General features: G+C 38.1%; 1 protein-coding gene across 5 annotated transcripts in view; it reads left to right on the top strand.

Annotated features, from left to right (window-relative positions):
- The window catches only part of HDAC9 (histone deacetylase 9), a 451614-nt gene that overhangs the window by 204852 nt on the left and 226038 nt on the right, over nt 1-20724 (top strand). For 4 of the 5 annotated variants that reach the window (XM_061356435.1, XM_061356432.1, XM_061356433.1 and 1 more), the window contains 2 exons: nt 18493-18734; nt 19692-19842. In XM_061356435.1, coding sequence (XP_061212419.1) covers nt 18493-18734; nt 19692-19842 — 393 coding nt within the window. The remainder of the gene's footprint in view (nt 1-18492; nt 18735-19691; nt 19843-20724) is intronic. The other variant, XM_061356436.1, reaches the window with a different exon arrangement.

Below are 20724 nucleotides of genomic sequence, written 5' to 3'. Positions count from 1 at the left end.
GCATTGGAGAAGGCTTTCATATATGTAACACTGCAATGTAGCACTTCTGACTAAAAGAATCTGCAGTAGTCACAAAAACTGTTGAGGTATTGGTTAATAAATAAGACTGATAATTGAAAGGTGCAGTTTAAAACCCAGACACATCACAAATTCTTGTTTACCAATCTTAAGATCTAGTACCAGGGAAATTTATGGTAGTCAGTCATGTTTTAGTACATATATGCATGAATATATATGCTTAGATAAGAAAGATTGCAAAATGTCCATATTAGGGAAGATACACTCTCAGTGTGAATAAATACGGCATCTGCCAGTAGATTTGTCACTGCCATTGCTCTGTGACTCTGTCCCTTCAGAGAGAGGGAAAGCAGAAAAGAGGCCCCAGCTCAGCCATGTGGTGTACACCAGTCCTTCTTTTCTGAACACACCGAGTAGCCTTACTTTTAAGGGACTGCCGTAGCCTGGAAAATACTTGCAGACTGACTCTAAGTAGGACTTTGTTGAGAGCGTGGGTCAAAGTGCGAGGAGAGAAAGATTAGGAATTAACATGAAAGGCACAGATTTTCTTTTCAAATGCTTTTTGTCTCTGTAAATGTTACAGAAACTTGCAGATCTCTGTACATCTGTTTGACTGAAGGCCCACCCAAGTTTGCATGAGGTGGGGTTAAACGCATGACTTCCCTCAGTGCCTTTTCACCCATTTAAGCATTTTTCTCTAAAGAGATTATTTGCTTTATGAAAGTATGCTTCTAACAGTAGAATCATAGATCAGCAAAATAGTGTGAAATGGCTACTGGGTTAAGAGAAGAGTTGTACTTGTGAGTACTCTGGTAGAGGTTAACAGCCAGCTGAAGGTGGACAAAAGATGTGATCAGCATCTGCTGGAATTTCAAGTGAACCTATGGTCCTGATTTACATATTTAGACTGAAGAGAGACTTAAAACTCATTGTCCTTCAAGATGTGTCACTATCACATCAGAATGGTAGTGGCAACTGGCACATCAGTATAGATAAACAGTTGGTGGACATGGATCATTTCAGTCCAGTTTATCCAGACTTCCAAGTCTGCCATAGTTTAGTGTTCATTACAGCCATCATTCTTACACCAGCAGTTTGTAGTCCTTTCCCATTAGCCTATCTTAATAAACTCTGGGAAGTTCTTATGCTCTTTCCATTCTTCTACAGCTCACTTGCGGGAAGTGCTTCTGCTGTGTGCTCCTTATGGATCACAAAGGAAGAAATTATTTCAGTTTTTCCTGTCTTGCCATGTGTGCTGGTGCCATGAAGCCATCTGTAAGGAGGAAAGTACTGGGAGAAGACTGCAACCAGTCTTAGAAAGACCAAAAGCATGACTTCCCTGCAGTGTCCCTACCTGACTGTTCTTGCTCTGTACTATGCTGACTCATCCAATAGGGAATGGCAGAGAAGCAGTTACAACAAGGGAATTGGTATGTCAGTGGGGGAGCAGAGGTTTGTCAAGCAGTGCAGATCCACTTCTCACCCCATTGTGCCTCACATGCAACCCTAGTAGCAGCCATCCTTAGCAAAGCAGTTCCAGTTTAACAGCCCTGTGCCTGGCTGGCTGAGATTTCTTGCCAGATGGTTTTCTTTACTTAGATTGAAACAGGCTAAAGTCTATTAGCTTCATATTGGTGGCTCTGTCTTGCACAAGCTGCAAGAGTGGTCACTAAAATGGCTGGAAGGTTGTTACTGGGAGTTGTCAGCATCAGTTATCATGGGCTATTTTTTGATCTCAAGTGGTGCTCCTGTGCTGTAGGAGTTCTGCTTAGTGTAAGAGTAGTTTTATCATTGCTGAATGAAGGCTGTTCCCAAGGCACTATGCTAACCCAACTTGACAAGTTTTAAAATAGTGTTCATATGATGTTAATTGGCTTATTTGTATTAAATTGCAGGATTATGTTTTACTAGCTAATTGTGGGATGTAGGATTCATACTCATCCGTGAAGAAATAATTCCTTGTGCTAGCTGCTTACACCGCTTGTGCTTGTTCCACAGCACTCACACTTGCTTCTTAGGGGCATCTTGGTATATTGGAGCAATTGGGGCTACCAGTGGGCGTATCTCACGTGACTGACATTAAGACTTATGCTATGCATACTTAGAGTGACTTCAGCCAGTGTCTCACCTGCTTTCATAAAACAAGACCAGGGAGCTCCCCCTTTTCTCCAGGGAGAGGATTATGACAGCAGATCTGTCATGGTCTGCACCCTGCTTGGGAGGGCTGGTGGGAACTGCTGGGAGAGGACAGTGTGAAGCAGCTTAGCTCCCTGAGGTGTAATTTTAAGCTCTTCTGAGATTTAGGATTAATGGTTATACTTGAGCCATTTTTCTCTGTCTTTCCATACTAACCATTAACTAGAACATTATATAAGAAGAAATAACTGTCTTCCAGTATGATCAAATGGTGCATTGTTTTGCAGCTTTTGGCATAGCCTCATGGTACCCTTTTCTTAATCCAGTTCTCTCTCTCTCAAGTTCAAATATAAACTTCAAATAAAGTTGATGTTGTTTTCTTCTTAGTTGCTCTTCCTTTTTAGCTTGATTATTTTATGATAGCAGACCCCAGTTCTTCTGCAGCTTTTGACTGAATTTTTGTGGTTTTGTAGCATGCTTTCATAGTAAAATAAAAAACACTAAAATTAACATGAATATCAAATCATATGTAGATTTATAGAGATATTAGTATAAATGTAACAAAATTTCAAGACTTTAACTTTTAAGGGTACTTATCAAATAATATTACTTTTAAGTAGACTACTCATTTCAATGGCACACAGAGACACGGCGGAGTTATGTTATGGCCAAAACAGTGTTTTGAGAAGAAACCCTCACAGGTTTGTGTTTTTATTCTATTCTTCTATGGTGGTGTAAGCTACAGATTCCAAAAAGCCTAAGAAAACAGGTTAAGAACATACTGTGCTAGCAATTACATGTATTTCAATGCATTAATCATTTTACTCAGCAGCTCCAGTAGCATGTTGATACTTCCGTACTCAAGAGACTGTGGTCAGTCAGTCCCTGGTGCTCAAGGTTGGGCTAAGGACTGAAACCGCAGTCATTTAGCAGGAAGTTTATACTGGTTCAGACTGTGCTTTGGAATATTGGGTAGCCTACTGTGGAAAAGGAAACCACAGGGAAGGGATGAAAACAGCTCTGTGTGCCCTTGCCAATATATACCACTGGTTCAATAACCCTACTAGCAAAATTTCACTGTGGAAAGAGGGACCAGCAACTGTCGAAAGTCGTACCTGGAGGTGATGGTGAAGAGCTTATATAGAGCATGGGAAGGGAGCAAAATGCACAATATCTGTTCAAAACACACTCAAAAAAATCTTGATTTTCATTCCATAGTCTCCTTAAATATGGTTGTGTTTGGAGCATTTTTTTTGCCACAGTTCCTTTACTCTTTTTACTGCCTATGTTGTAGTCCTCTGTATTCTTTCAGAAGGTTTATATGTATTTGAACTTTTCTTTTTCCAGAAAGTGCCGTAGCATGAAATAGGACATAGGTGGTTTATCTTGAGCAGAAAAATAATGAGTATAATAACTATGCATGGAGTGAATTTGTGAGAAGTGGATTCCTTTAATCTTGCTGTTTGGGATTTTTTAGAAAGTACAATATATCATCTTGAAAATACTTTCACATGGAGACCAATGTGTTACAGAAAGGAAGAAGTGCTTGTGATCCAATGTGACAATAATAGGTGAGGGGACAATCATTTATCATGAAACATTTGCAGGTGTTTCATGGAAGAAGGTCAGTTTTGATATTTATATATGAATGGTAATTTGGAAACTGTTTATCATGTAATACAATTATCTCCAGTCATTCATTTTGTCTTAAGCACCTTTTTACTTTCTTCTCTTCTTCTTGGCAAGTTCATGGTAGGATCAGTAGGTCTTGAAAGGCTAACTGCATTAATGCCTGTCTTTGAAGGTTTGGGGTTTTTTTTCATTCTGGAAACAATACTGTACATATATTATAGAAATCAGTCTTGCTTTCTTGAGATAAGTTCATGTCTTTCTACCCTTTGTTAATATGATTCTCATTTAGAAACAGGAACTGTGAAATGTGCTGAGGAATAAATAGATCTCTTCTAAGAGTAGACATTGTCAAAGAAGAGCAAAGGAAGTGAATTGTGTGAATTGTTAGAACCAAGTAACGTTTATTTCAGAAAAAAAAGGCACACTTCTCAGATCAGAATGGCCTTGGCTTTGCAAGTAAGTTAGTTTTCTCTCTCTTTATGATGATGTCAGTTTCTGCAGATGGGAGGTTGCAGAAGATAGCTATTTGAGTCTATCCACCAGCTTAATGTCAGAATTGAAAAAGCCAGCAAAGTTCTGAGCCTGGGTGGGCACTGAATTGAAGCTTCTGTCATGTGAGCCTGCCTGGAGTTATCAGGACCATCTTGTTGCTGTAGCAATGTTCTGAACTCAGAAACACATGGAGATGAAAACACACATGTGGAAAACATGCCCTGTAAGGTCTCATCAGAAGGCTTTATTTAAAGGGATGGAAAGTTTAGTGGATAATTTTCCATCTAGTCTCCCTCTTTTATTTAAGAGAAAGATGATCAGCAGGTCCATACTGGAAAGGCAGAAGGTAGCTCTGAAGAGGGTGAACGCTGCTGTGAGATCTCAGAAATTGTTGAAGTGAGCACTAGTTTCTACCTGCTGTGCTCTGGAGTAGTTCCATGTGGGCAGCTGTTTTCAGGAACCCACTGAATTCTGACCTTTTGTGTAGTTTGCACGCAGATGCTTTCTTAGGACATTTGGACTCTAGCAGATACCTCTGTATTTAGCTTCAGGATTTTCACTCAGTTCTGGAAATTTGGAACCTTTAGCCAGATTGCCAAGTGATTGGCAAGATTTTCTGTGTGTCTTCAGATGGTTGCAAAAGGCCATCATTGAATGAAAGTCGTAAGGTGCTGTTTTGATGGGTTTTTTTGAGGATTTGAATGGCAGAAGGGACAAAATTTATTGAATTTTTTATTATTTAGTTTAGCGTGGTATTAAACTGTGTATCTGGATACATATTGTTGTGTCTTTTGTCTGGCATAGAGGAATCAAAAGCTGAGTATGATGCCAGACATCACTTCCAGTCAAAAATTACACTTTGCAATAAGATAAATTTTAAGTGGCTGGCAGCAAAAATTGCATCACATGGTTCAAATGATCCCTAAAGGTTTTTTTGTTAACTGTTCACTGTCATAGTTTGGCCCTGTCAACAGAAAGGGTGATTAATCCCACCCTGTACCATTATGCTGTAATAACATGCTGTCAGTATAAATATATTTGCACAATATTGTATCATGTATTGCCATAGGCCGTATGTATGTGTGTATATCTATATATAAAAATAAATATATATATTTGTCATAGACTAACAAAGAACCCTTGGTCTGCTTGTTCCAAGGAGTGCAGGATACACAGTTGTTCAGCCTTGTGACCGCAAGTCATGCAGCTTTATGGTATTTGATTTCTATACCTTTTTAGAGGTGGGTGATAAATATAGCATGGCAGTCTCAAGTCAGCCTCCTTGTAATTAGTGGTAATACCTCAGCAACTTCATCCCAGTCTGTAGCTAGTCTCCTCTTTATCAGTGTCCTCCAAGATGAGATGAAGCCAGCTACATAAGATGGTGCAAGTTCTGGAAATGGGTATTTTAAGGGGATAGTGGAGAGTGACATTTGGTCATTTCCCATTTTTTAAGATCATAGGCTAGTTTATTATTGTCTTTGCTGTGGAAGTTGAGCCATTCATTTTACTTGTGAAACGAAAAGGCACTCGAGGTAAATCCTTGAGAAGCCCTTTTGGATCTGTGTTGACTATCAATTGCCTTTTTCTTTTTTTTTCTCTGGCAAATGTAGATGTGATTGGAAATGAAATGGAATTCTGTGTGTGCATAAGCGAGCACTTTCTGAACCAAGAGCTAATAAGTTTGTTGATCTGGGGCTCTGAGTTGTGGAGAAAGTGAAAGGTAATAGTATTGGGTATCAGCTTGGCTTTATGGTGTTTTGTCAGGTGCACAGCTCTCAACTGACAGAGTAGTACTCGCATACTTGGAATGAGTGAAATCAATGACATCTCCATTGTCTGTATTTCCACATCTCCTTTCCTTCAGGTAGTCCGTCTCTTGGTCATTATCTTTATATTTGTGATGTGTCAAGACCCTATTATTCCTGTTCTTTCTGCAGTGCTTCTGTCCACATCATTGAGTAGTTAGTGGATGTGTAGATTTTGTGGTAGTTCTAGGAAATGTTGGTTTATGTTGGTAAGGGGAAGTCAGCTTGATGCTGTATATTCATCACCTTCAGTTCCTAAGACATTGCATAAAACATGCTTTATGGATAAGCATGGTCTCAGCATTCATTTAATGAATTAAACTTTACAGTCAGCAAAGAGAATGCTGGGCTAAGGTTGGCTACAGTGAAATCCATAAAGTGTAGAAATTTCAGTTCAGGGATTCACTATCACATCCTAGTTAAGGGAAGAAAAACAAACACAAGCATATCTAAAAATTAATATAAATAACCTCATCAGCCAAAACAAATTCCTGTTTCTTAGCAGCATGATTCTAAGCAACATAAATGTGCATGGCATAAATATAAAAAGCCATGGAAAATTTAGCTGTACTTTCTGGGTGCATCAGAAATTATTTACATTTTGTTCTTAATTCTTTAATGTGTTTCATTCTAATATTTTCAATAAATTACAACTACTGAAAATCACTTCCTGGTAGCTTTTAAAATACTTTTGAGTAAGCAAGAAAGAGGAAACCTCAAAATTAGTCAGATAACTGCTGTCAGGAAGAATATTTAAACTTCTGAGAATGAGCAATACTGAACAAGATAACCTAGTAAGGGACGCTGCTGCTGCAAATAAGATTCTCTATTGAAAATCTCAGGATTCAGTGCATTGGTAAGGTTCCAGGCTAAATTCCAGTTTGTCTCTTGTTAAAGTGAACATGTTAGTGTGTGTGGTACCAAGGTCTCTTGGTGCTTTGCCTTAAAATCAGTATTGCAGCCTTTCCATGGCAAACTTTGAAGTAGTTGTGCTACCTTCTCCCAGCGCTTAATATTCAGTGCCTGATGTAAGAATCCAGTAACATATTGTTGTTGTTGTCTCACTGATCACAAAAAGGTTCTGCTTAAATTGCAAAAACTGAGTGCTTACTTTCATGTTGCCTCTTGTATTGCAGAATTTTAGTTTGTAATGATATTTCCAGCCAGGTTCAAAAGCTCAGTCAATAGGACTAAATGTGCTTCTTACTGCAATGTGATTTGTTCATCTTAAGTCTGATGAGAGGGAACTTCTACTCTGAATGATTAATGTGGTAAGTGGGGGCTGGGGGTTTCAATATGACTTGGGTTTATTTAAATGATTAGGCTGAGATTCTCAAAGGACCCAAAGAGTTTCTTGAAGAGTAATTTTGAGTGCTTGGCCCCATTCAAGCAGTCAGTCTAGTGTGTGTGTTCCAGGCCTGATCTGCAGATTTCTAAAACATGAGTTTGAAATTTGAAAAGTGTTCCTACTCATATTTGTAGGCTTCTTAATAGGAAATCTAATTTCTGGGAAAGCTTGCTTGAGAAAGAAATTCTCTTTTGAAACTGAGGAAATGCCCACTGACTTGATTGCATGTCAGATGAGTTGAGATGAAGAGAGAAACAACCAACCCACTAATAAGAAATGGATCTACTGAAACATGGAAACACAAAAAAGGGTAATAACTTTTGGATTTTCAGTTTTCTGAATTGTGCTTGCTAAGTGGCATGAGAATTGTGCAGCATTTTTCTGCAGTTGTTGTTTCTTTCATTAATTTCATTAATTTCTGAAATGTTACAGAATGCAGAACCATTTTTTCAGTATTTATTTAGAAAAATAATAACGGAAAATACCTCCAGCTAATGTACTGATAAAGTTGCCATCATCTTAACAATTACTATAGTTTGCTTCTCCAATGCTGACAAATTACCAAGATGAGTGTTTGGCAGAGTGATTAGAAATATTGATTTCTTCCCTATACTCACTATCGTAAGTCCATAACTCTACTTGCTGATAAGGTGACTAAATCACAAATAAATGGAAGAAAACCTGTTGAATTTACAGTTTTGAGTTCAGCCGTCGTATGTCTGAAAGACTTACGAGTGTGGTAGTGACTTGAAATCAAATAAAGAAAGAGTAGTAAATTGGATAAAAATATTAATATCGTTCTGATAATGCCATTATCTTTTGATTCCTTAAAATCTTATTAATCTGAAGCCATACAGGAAAAGTATAGCAATAGGAATTTTGTTAATGAACATTTAAAGCAAAAAAGGTGATTTTCTTATCTCAGTGAACAATTAAGCATGTTTTCATTATGTTGGGAATCCACATATATCTGGATATAAACTATGTTATTTGTTAGTGATTCGTTCGCTTCTGTGCTTTTTCTGTTCTAATTTTTGAGTTGACATGAAAGAACAGATTGACTCCCTCTGGTGGCTGAAGTCGTGTCTCTGCAGTTCAGAGAGAGCCTTGCCGAGATCTCTTTAGTCTGAAGAGCACAAAGCTTGAATAATACCTTTTAACTTTAGCGTTACATCATTATAAAAAAACAGCGATAGCTTTTCTTTCTGTCATACAGAGTGCAATGTTAGTGATAAGTTGCTTTTGCTGTATGAGATCTTTTGAATTTAGGGCAGATATTTACAGCACATGTTTTCAAGGAATCAAAGTAGATAGTCAAAATAAGGTAAGTATAGATATGTACACAGTAGGATTAAAATTATTTACTGTGGTGAAGAGAGAAATAGGAAAGGAGGAATTTAGATTAAAAGTAGTGTGATAGTGATGATGCTGATTATGTCACAGAATTACATGAATAAGATGTTAAATACCTAGCTTGGGATTTTTTTTCAGCTCAAGAGCATTGTCTGATTTTAGAAGTAAACATCTAAAAGTTTACCTCTAGCAGGACACCCTTTTGTTATAAAATGGAAGAGTCCTGCAATATTTAGCTTACAGCTGTGAACCCTAAATGTCTGTCTCCTATTTTCAAATAATTCCTCCAAATCCCAAATGGCAGAATATGAGAGACTTTTTGTGATTGCTTGCTGCAAATTATTATGGTTTATACCTATATGTTATAAAACCACAAATGTCTTCACAATAATGAGACAAAAATATAAGAAAGCATCACAGAAGATTGGCATTTCCTGGCTTGTGTATTCATAATACGTTTTGTATATTTTATGTAATCTTTTTCACTGAAGTGCCTGCCTCATGTAATGTCTTAGTAATGAAAATGAGGCCACCTGCATGGTAGTCAAGGTTGTTCCCTGAAAGACCTATCTGTCTAAAGCAGACAATAGATTAAATCAAGACCTTAAAAACCTCCACAGCCCTTTCATCAAGATGAGAGGGATCTTCCTCAGGAGCTCCTCCTTACTTTTTTTAGAGCAGCCCATATTCTCTGCCATGGACATTGTTACTCATCCAACTTTGGGGCTTGACCCATGTATAATATTGCCATCAGCTGTATTGCCATTGTTTCTCCCTTTTCATATTCTGCCACTCCTAATTCAGTTCTGCAGTCTAAAAAACTCTATCCTTTTTCCTTTGCTTTGCATCATCATTGGGGCCATATCTTTTCGTTTTATTTTCCCTGCCTTACCCATGCATACTGTAATCTCTGTGCATGCATGCATTACACTATTCATGCTGTAAACTCTTCTGCTCCTAGGTATCAGTAATCCAACTTGTGGACTTCTGAAAAGTGGCAAACCACTCACCTAGTATTATTTATTCATTTTACTTCAATCACTGTAAAATATAGTAGGTGTTTTATGCGACCAAAGGAAGATAGATTCTGCTGAGTATGCTGCAGTTCAAGGCAACGTGGTACAAAGGGGAGCAGAATAAGAAAAAATGTATAATACAAAGAAGCATATTTTTGCTAATAAACATCTGGAATTGTTAATTTTGCACAGGTTACATGAGAGTTTTATTTCTGAGCTAACATAGTCAGTAGTATTGTATTGCCAGTCTCTGACTGACATCTCATTTGCTTTCTCGTTAGATTCTTTAAGAGGTGTAATTATCCTTTTGTTGGGCTTTCCCCCTCCTCTGTGGGAGATTTCAGTTCTGTCTTACTTTTTTCTGTACTTGTGATCAAAACCACTTTTAAGCCCATGCTTGTCAAAGTTTAGGATGTTCCATCAATATTTACTAAAACATTGGAATGATAGAAGGTCTTTCTTGATTTCCTGGGTGTAATGGAGAGGTTGTGAGCTTTGTAAGTTACATGTACATTATAGTTTTTTCTCTTCAGTAAAAAAAAAGGAAACGGAAACCCTTAAATATTGTAGCATCTTGGGGAGCACATAAAGCTTCAAGAATAAAAAAAAAACCCAGACCCCTAGGAACTGGAAAATATTCTTTTCAATGCACTTTAGGCATGAGTCATCTTTTTCCCTAAAATACAAAGCTGACAACAGTTCCTTGAAAGATGTGCACTGTATGTTGTCTTCTAAGGGTTTTGTTTGAAGCATTGGCTGTCATACTCCTGGAATAGCAAAGCTATATGGGGATACTTGTTCAGCAAACCTCCACACACTGTCTAATTTGCCTGGAGCGTGCTGCCTTATGACACTTCAGGATATACCTGCTGTCATCCCCAAATGGTTTACCTTTGGTATCCTGACTTCAAGCAAGAGATTTTTCCACTCGTCTTTCTCTGTGTCGTCCATTTGAGATTAGAATAGTGGTATCCCTACAGTTGGGAGTTACTCAGCAAGTTCTAAACTTGACATTGCCACCAACATCCCTGCAGCATTTGCAGGTTGAGAAAAGATGAAAGAAAAGTAAGTGAAGATCATCTGTTCAGGATGTATTTGGTATCACTCGTAGTGACCTCCAATTGTCTCTGAGTGGGGGATGAGGCAAAGCCCGTAACAGGTTGCTGGAACCCCTCATGGTGCCCTCTCAGTCATCCTGAACAACCTGGGGGACTTCTGTCCTTTAATGTGTAATAACAGTGTCACAATTACAAGCATATTGGCTTTCTCATACATATGTTGGATCTATCATTATACCTGTTTTAAAAAGGGTGAGAGGAATCCATTGTATCATGTCTGCTCCTTGATATTTCTTAACATTTCCAGATATGATTTAAGAATTATGCATGCATGCAGATTTATATCACATGTGCTTTCATTATAATTAATTATTTTTAAGGCTTTTCTGAACTGACCAGCTGATAGTGATAAACTAGCACCTACTGATTTGGAGTCATACCTTCTTAGTTCTGCAACCACTACGTGGTGCTGCCACAAAATCAAACCTTGTTTGACATCTTCAATATGATCATGCTAACAGTAGTATTGATCTGTGCACAGAACGTACACAGCCAAAAGAATGCTATTTTACATTCTACCCTGTCATTTCTTGTGCATGCATGCCATGGGGTAAGTACATTATGATCAAATAGGTTAACACAAAACCATGTATCAGCAGCATAATTAACACTGATATGTTATCAGTATTTAATACTATCACTGCTGTGTCATAGACTTTGAGAAGAAAATTATATAAAAATTGCATATTTTTAACTTTATGTTAATTTATATTTGTCCTGGTTTTATCTCACTTGCAGAATTAGTATCTAGAATTTAGGATATTTGATTCCTTATATCAAAATGGAATTTTGTGGAAAGTGAAAATATGCCTGTGTGCTGATGGGTGTAGAGAACATGTATGTAAGAGTTCTCCTAACCGAAATATAAATAAAGTCAGAATCCCAAATATAGCTCAGCTTGGATTTCTTGATAACAGATCATCCCAGGTTTAAGTGTCTAACATTCTGATGTGATTTACTGGGCACATTTGCGTTTATTCCTGTGATGGAAGTGATTGGCCTGGCGTTTGCATGAACTCTGGTAAGCTCGTAAGTGGATCTTTTGCTCGTCTATTCAGTAGAGAAGAAACAGTGAACACTATAACATTTACAAACTTCTTGGCTGTAACAAATTAGATGGCATTTATGTTTGTGTTTGTTATGACTGTTTGACTCAAAAGGCTATTTGCAGTGAAGGAATCTGATTTTCATAAATCAATATGTAAAGACTTTGATTTTTTACAGAAGCCAGCTAGCTGTAACTTCAGTGTTGGTATTTCAGGGCCTCTCACTGATATTTTAGAAGTTTGTGGTTGTTTGAGCTTCCTTTCCAGGCCCTGGGGAAATAAGAGAATGGTAAATCAAAGCCCAGATCGCTGTTTGCATTTATTTTACTTCTCATTATTACATGTGTGCAGACACTTAAAAGAAATAGGGAAAAGGTACAATGATAAGATCATTTTTATAGAACAAAGGGGAACACATTTCTAGTCTTAATTTATTACACTTCTCCTTAATACTATAAACTCAATTGAGTGCCTCATCAAGTTTGACAGTTCACTTATGTTTCTAATTCAGTGATAGTACTGTTTAAAATAATTACTTAGTCTTGAAGGATAATCCAAGAGAATAACTGTATTTTTTCTGATCTGAAATGTCCTAATTTCTCGTGTTTTTCCTTCCCAAGCGAGGAAGCTTTATAACTACAAATTGCAGTAGAGTACTTAACTGCCATAAAATGTCATCATGTTGCCTTTAAGAAAAAATCTCCGATTTGCATTTGCTGGCTTCTTTCTTCTTTACTTGCATGTGACCAAAATCCAAGGTATGATTGAAGGTTTCTAATTGGTATTTTAAAATATTTAAAAACATTAAGTGAAATCTAAGCAATACTCTTTTTTTTTAGCTTGGATGCATCTTTAGTGTAATTGTGAGAGTGGAGAAAAATATCTGCTGGTTTTAAAGACTGGAAAATGTTTTTATAAGTATCATCCTAAATGCAGGTGATTTTATCCCCATATTAACATGAGATGCTCTCAAGGCTGTATTCTTTCACTCCTATACTCCTGAGAGAGATTCTCCATCAAGCTTCTCAGGTGGCATTACGATGCTTTGCCTATATTGAAGTTAACAGAGGAATGACAGATTATGCCAGCTGAGAACTGAGGTACAAGATTTTAGCCACCAGAGCTGGGATGATAAAAGCATCCCGTGGGAGGTACCCTGACCCTTCACAGTTTATTGATCATCTGACTGATGCTTCTGATGTCACGAGTTATTCTTAAAATCTCATCTTCTTGCTCCTGAAGCTTGCCAGGAATGCCTTGCCATGCCATAGCTTCCCCAGAAAACCATGAGCCGCCTCTCCTCTGGGGAATGGACTCTGGATTAGGATATTTTTCTGCGGGTTCGAATGTTGAACAATTGCTGTGTGTTTTTCATGCCAGACTCCATCCTCTGTAGTCATAGCTATTCAAACCCACATTGCTCGCTTAGTTTCCCAGCACCCTCACAATGGACACATTTCTCCTCTGTTGGCTATTTACAGTGTGGCCTCTCTGACACCTTATAGGTATGCCAGGGCTGCTCTTAGATTACAGAATGAGCAATGCTCCTGTAATGCTGCTTCTTGGTGAAGAAAGCTCAGAAGTTTTAACTCCTTTTCCTGTGCTCCATCTCTGGGCAGCTGCTTGTGTGTTATTGCTTGGCCAGTCCTTTTCTGCCCCATGTCCTGCAAGTTACTTTGTGTCTCACCTGCCGCCTCTTAGCGTCTGTTCCTTATTCCTGCAACTTTCAGCCTCCTATGGTACTTCATTTTTTAATCTTTTCAAAGACTTTTTCAATCTATGTTCAGAGACACTGGTCAGAAACATTTAGATCTCTTTTCTGTAAATTCTGTAGTGCTCTGATTATGTATGTCATGACTGACTCGTGGCTAATCCTGCAAAAAGGAAATTTTTTTCACTTTCTTTGAATGAAGAAACCAAATAGAGGCAGTTTCTTTTATATAAAAATGTGTGAAACTGTTCTGGTTTGTTTTCATTTTATGAAAAGCATATGAAAACAATTAAAAGTACTGTGCAAGTTAGTAATAACTTTAGGTGGGCTCTGTTTTGTAGAGCAGAGTTCAAAAGAGTACCACTAGTATAAACAGTTCTCCCATTCTCTCTTTTCTTTATAATATTTCACCAAGTTGATGCCTGGGGTAAGGTGTGGCCATTTCTTGGCAGAATGATTCTTCCAGATTTTACTTGGTTTGGTGTGGTTTCAGGAATATGCTTTTATTGCCTAATACTGGAATTGCTGGTTGGAGGAGCTTGTCATCTGTCTCTTGTCACATGTAATTTTAATTTAGCATTCCAAATTTTGTAGCCCTCCTTGCTCACTTCATAAAACTTAATGGCTTCTCCAGCAAAAGGCTGCCTTGGATGACCAAGGCAGGAGAAAGACCCTTACTGGCTTCACACCATGTTCCTCTCTCCAGCCATTTTTATTATCCCAGCCCAACAGCCTAACTTGAGAAATGCCTTTGGGAAAAAGTTAGCTTGAACCCCTGAAGTCCTAGCAAATTCACATAGTTCCTTTAATGTAAGAATTGTCAGTGTCCTAAGTGCAATATTCTGGTAAGCAAGTCTACTACAATTCTTCATCATTGCATCTCGAATAATGAATGGTGACTCTTCAGCTGGTTTCAGCATACCTTAATTTCCTGTTTTTAGAGATGGCATAAATGTCTGCAAAGAAAGATAACTGTCAATAAAAACCAATTACCTCTCTTGGGATATGATGTTAAGAAAGTGTGCTGTTGGAAGATTTGTGTATTCTAGTGTACCAGAAATTGAAAGTAGTCATGAAAAACAAAGCTTGAAATGTCACCTCTCAGTGGAATATTTACAGTTTTTCAGCTATTTCCATTTTAAGAAATGGTTTCCAAAAGCAAAGCCTCAGGGTTAAACCAAGCTCTTCTATCTCTTTTCATGTGTGCTTCAAGCATCTAAACCTACTCAACAAGCATGCTGGTTTACAAGTATCTTATTTTCTTTCCACAAAATGTCAAAAGCGCTGCGGGAAGTGCCGTCTATGGATTACAACTGATATGGCTGCTCTTCTGAGCCTATTTTTGTTGTTGTGTTTGAAGATAAAGGCAATCAAGTATTTATAGGAAAAATAAATACATATGCCTTTTGCAGTGTGTTGTATCTGAAAACTAAATATTTTCCTACTCAAATTTTGGCATGTTTCCTGAAATCACCAAGTTTTCAGTAACGTTTTTAGTTAATATTCTGCAGCCTACTGTTGTATTCACTGCAGCTGACAAGAGCTCAAAGAGCTTGTCTTTTATTTAACCTTACAGAGGAATCCCTGGCTTGCTGTGTAGTTGACAGAGCTGTAGGGAAGGATCTGCTCCAGACTGCAGTGGGGAGAGTGCCGGCAGGTTCCCACTTTGAATTGTACCTACTACAGCCTCCCTCCAGTGGTGATACTGGAAATCCTGCAGAACAAGGCTCCTTAAAGTGAAGTTAGTCTTCATCAAGTTCTGATTAATATTTTCTTTCATTATCCATTCTTTTCCTCCTTTGGCTAATGTCTTGACAAGTCCTTTTGTTATAGTCTTGCATCCCACTGCTTCTCATGATGTTCGGAAGTTGAGGGAACTGATCAGAGCATTCCTTTCCTACTGAAAAATACATATATCTGTTGGGGGGAGTGGTGAGAAAACATGAAAAGCCCTGATGAGAATAAACATCCTGCATCAACTTTGCTCTTTTGAGACTTAAAATTGCATTGGGGTAGTGGTGGGGGGAAAGATGCTTCAGCTGAAAGTCAAAGCTTTTAAAGACACTAATTCTGATTCTCTGCTCCATTACACATTTTTCACACTGGTGTAGCTTCACAAGGCTGCTTTGTCTCTTTCTTGTCAGCTGGTAACAAGTAAAAAGACTGTAAATGTCCTGTGGCATTAAGACCACCTAACAGACAGTAGCAAACAATTTGGTTTGATTGATGATTTTATAGTTCCTTGTTTATGAGGTTGACTATTCAGCCAACTATTAGCTATTACAGTTCTAAGACAGTAGTTACCCCCAGAAGTTAGTATTCTCTATGTCAGCAGTTATTAGTAGCACTGGGGAGGTAACCTTCTTGCTCGCAATAGTTATGCCAGGAAATAAATGCTTGTCTTTATTTGTCAGTAAACATTGGCATTTAAGTGACATTAGAGATCATGTATTGATTTCTGTGGATTCAGTCTAGAACTACCATAATATTTATTTTCTCCCATGTTAAGGGTTAAGGTAAGGTTGAACTCGATGAAATAGATATTCCAGAACCAGATTTATTATCTGAGTGTGTAAAAATTCTTGAAAATGTGAATCTCACCAGGCTGAGCCTGCTTTCAGTTGTACGTTTTACTAATAGCAGAAGGAAATGTCCATTGTTGGAAAAAACTGGAGGCCAGCCCTCATGCATAAGTGCTCTGAAAATGAAGAAGTGGGATGCTCATCAGAGATAGGAAGTATAATCAGCCTGAATCAACATGCAGACTTGTAGGGGTGGATTTGTAGCCAGTATCTGTGGAAAAAACTGCAGTGCAAACACTATTCTGAACTAAACCCTGCAGGGTTTAGTTTGCAAACACTATTGCAAACCAGACCCTGCAGGGTTTGCTGAGCTCCAGTTACTATTACTTCTTCTAGTAAGGCTTATTATCCTGTCACAGAATATGTAAGAAAATCCGTCTCTCCACTTTAAACATGATAAGCCTTTGTCACCTACAGTGCAATTAATGTTAAAAATAGAGCACTGATGATAAGATTGTGACTTGCAGGCAATGAGCCATTGTCCAAGTACTGGAGACTTATCTGGAGGGCCAGTCAGCCTACACGGTTTGCTGTCAATTTGCTGATTGCCATTTCTCTCTGAGTTTGATGAAATATTCATGTCTTTGCTCTGCTTTCTGCAAGCACTATAGATTTCTTGTATAAACGTGGCTATATTTAGTCTAGACAAATGGAATGTGGATTGCTGCTGAATAAATGGATGAAAAGCTGGGGGTTTGCCTGTCCACTTCTCTTGGTTTGTGGCAATTATTTATAATCACAAGTAGTTTTTGTTAAGTTAAAGGTGATTTTTTGTAATTCAGTGATTAGTCTCAGAACAAAAGTAAGCACTTAGATACAATCATTCTGTTGGAATAGCAGGTTAAGAAGGCAGATTATACTCTAAGGTTTACAATAACGGTGACTAGTATTAAAAATAAAATAAAAAGAACCAAAACAACGCAGAAAATTTTATGTTTCCAGATTCTTTTTTTTTTTTTTTAGAAGAATATGTTCGGCAGAAGACATTGGTATCTTGTCTCTTGTGTTATAAAACTCTTTACTAATAGATTTGATCCTACAGTTACAGTTCAGTTCTCCATTTTGCTGCAGTTTCAACTTTTGCTGCTGCGATTTTACTGCTTGCTAGAATATTTGTTTCATTTTGGTCTTCTCCTTGAAAACAGATACAGTGGTAGCAGAGCAAAAGGACAAAATATGCTTTAAATCTTGTTCTCTAGTCGTTTGCGACAGCATGTTTGTTTTCAGTTAATAATCTTGCTTTCCAAAGAAGATAGGGGAGCAGTAGCAAGAGTGGATGTGTTTGTGTTCCACTGTCCTCTCGTGGATGGAATCAGAACTGCTGAACTTCAGCAGAGACCCTCAGCTACTGTTTATTTTGCTCTTGTAGAAATGTTGCTTGCTAGTTTTTTTGTTCTTTTGAAACAGATAAAGCTGCAGTCTGTCTTCAGTAGGTGTGAAAACCTGAGCTTTACATGTATTGTATTGAAAATCATCAAATCTCTCTCTTCTGCTGCTATTTAGTTCCTTTGATTAAAATAGATAGAAGGAAACAGGATTCTTCATTAAAGACTTTAATGCTGGATTAACAATGTATTCCCTTGCTGCAACAAATGGAATAATTCAAGACATTTTTATTTTCTTACTGTGTATAGTGTATTATGTCTAAACCAAGCATGGTGTTTCCTTTCCAAAAAGCTGTATTAAAACTTCTTGGTTTGTGTCAAATTATTTTTTTATTTCCTAATTTTATATGTGTTGTTCCTATGTATATTTACATGCAGTAGCTCTGTCACATTGTGTAGCTATTCATGTGCAACACCAACCTCAGAAAATCTACACACTGGCTTTGGAAAATCTCTTGTAATGCAGTGCAAACTGGAAGGTTGTCATCTGACACTGAAGAAGTGCCCTGCCTTTATTGTGAGGCATTAATAATACCTAAGAGCTTCTCACTAAACGTTGCTCTGTTAGGCTGAGACATGGTTTTAGAACTGGGTTACTTGTTAGTCTGCTTAGCAGGATGTTAATCAGGCAGTATTTTATGCAGAGGATGGAAAAAAACTGATAAGATCATTTGTAAAATCTCCAGTTGCTAGCAGGAATGTCTGAAGTTTGCATTGCCTTAGTATTTTGTTAGGTCTATACATTGAAGAAGTCTTTGATTTAAATTGGTCTTTTCCCCAGCGGGAACGATCTCTATTCTCCTTCTCCAGTTATATATGTGTATGTTTTGTTGTTTTCTTCCCACAGTGGATGTGAAGCCAGAGGTTGCCGTGGGATTAGAGCCTATCTCACCATTAGACTTGCGAACTGACCTCAGGATGATGGTTCCTATGGTGGACCCAATTATGCGTGAAAAGCAGCTACAGCAGGAGCTACTTCTGATCCAGCAGCAGCAGCAAATTCAGAAACAACTGCTGATTGCAGAGTTTCAGAAGCAGCATGAAAACCTGACCCGCCAGCATCAGGCCCAGCTCCAGGAGCACATTAAGGTAGCAACATTTTTCATTTATCCCTTGCTTATCTGAAAGCTGAATATGCTTAGACAGGCATGAAAAGGGAACATGCCTGAAAGGCTGGCTGTGACTGAGAGATGGTGTTTGAGTGCTTATTTCTCTGCATTTGGGTGATAAAATCCTTTTCAAGCAAAACTGCTAGCACCTACCAGTGAGTTGCTAACAGTAGACCAAGGCAGTACTATGAGAATCATCAAGCTTGTGAAGCCACCACGTCTTCAGAAAATCAAACAACCTATTTTACAAACCTGTTTTTTCAGCCAGACTTCAATATGGCTTTCTTTCCTGTATGTGCAGGTTTTGAGTATATTAAGAGACTGCTTTTTTTGAGCTACTATTTGAGTTTTTGACCACAAATCAGATTGATGGGCAAGTGCATAATATCTGCATTTGTAAAATGGAGGCAGGCCCTGAGAGTGTTGTGTTTTCACTCTTCTCTGGGCTGCCTCTCATAATATGTAGAAAGTAAATGATTTATGGGATTACATGCCCTATAGTAGGATTGCTATAATGGATTTTGACTGTGAATTTACAATCTTGCCCTTCTTTTCATTTTTTCCTTCTGATCTACTTGCCATTATGCTACTGTACTGATTCCACTCAGTGGAGCTGACAAACGCAGCAGAGAACAGCAGCCAGAGTTGGGTCATGCATTGGCAAAGAACCTTGTGAAGCTTCCAGGCATTTTTGCCAAAAGAGAAAGAAGTGAAACCAGAGCAGCAGGCTGCTACCTGACATTAGGGTTCATTTTATGACAGCCAGTAATGCACTATCCTGCTTCAGAGACTGGGGAAATTCAGTTAAGAGGTGAACAGAAGTGTAAGCACAAAATCAGGCACTGTTACTGAGTTATTCAGGGGGGGTGTTTTAGCCAAGAGTGACCAAGAAAACAGTGCAAACTGCACTTTCTCATGTCTTTTTGTTCTGTGCAAGTTACAACAGGAACTCCTAGCCATTAAACAACAGCAAGAACTCATTGAAAAAGAGCAGAAACTGGAGCAGCAGAGACAAGAGCAGGAGCTGGAGAGGCATCGCAGGGAACAACAGCTTCCTCCCCTCCGAGGCAAAGAAAGAGGCCGAGAAAGTAAGAGAGCCAATGTACCATGAATTCTAATAAGAAATTAATCTGTTTCCCTTTGCTTTCTCTCAGACAGAATAGACCATGAACAGGAACCTGAAGCAAGCCTGTTACTGTGTAAAATACACAACTAGAGAAGACGAGGCTGTGCTTGCAGAAAGGCAGGGCCACCTCCTGCGATCACAGAAACTCATAGTTGTTATGTGCAGACTTGGCTGAATGCAGGAAAGCACGTTTTGACAGACCCGTATATATGCCTCTCAAGAATCTAACTCTTTTTATAAGGAGAGAATCTGAAAGCCTAAAGCTTCACATGAGAACTTCTTTCTGCAGAGGTTATTTCCCAATGCAGAAAGCACTACAAAAAACAAAACAAAAAAAGAAATTACATGCTAATTCAAATATTGTTTGAAGGTTGGAAATATAAAATATTTAAGAATGTCTTTGGCTGAAACTTTTTAACACTTTTGCTAGTACTTTTTCAAACTACCTTGTGTTTGGTTTTGATGCCTTTTAATGTATCCCAGCTAAAAGTTATTTTTAGTTCATACACTGCTCTAAGGCAAATGACAAAGTATGCTGCTGGGATTTGGTGATCACTAGAGGGAGACACATACAAATAATTCTCCTTAGTGAGGTCAGTTTAAAAATCAGGTTGAAGTACATCATGAAGGTATTCAAAATGAAGCTGCCATGAGCAGATATTGTTACTTGCCCTGCTAAATGACCTCAAGAATTAACTGGCAAAGACTGAAGCAGGAAAAAAACCGTACATTACATTCTTGCCTCTTTTACTTGGGTGGAAAAATGTAGCAGTTCAACAGCTGTAGGTGTGCCATATTGTAGGCTTTAGAAATTAAGGTGTCCATGATGCTTCTAGTACTTCGG

Source organism: Neopsephotus bourkii, unplaced genomic scaffold (assembly GCF_033783945.1).
Source record: "Neopsephotus bourkii isolate Nb327-2 ecotype Australia unplaced genomic scaffold, CSIRO-AGI_Nbou_v1 NB_855, whole genome shotgun sequence".
Taxonomy (NCBI): Eukaryota; Metazoa; Chordata; class Aves; order Psittaciformes; family Psittacidae; genus Neopsephotus; species Neopsephotus bourkii.
The sequence above is the reverse complement of the archived record's forward strand: the minus strand, read 5'-3'. Positions and strand labels throughout refer to the sequence as shown.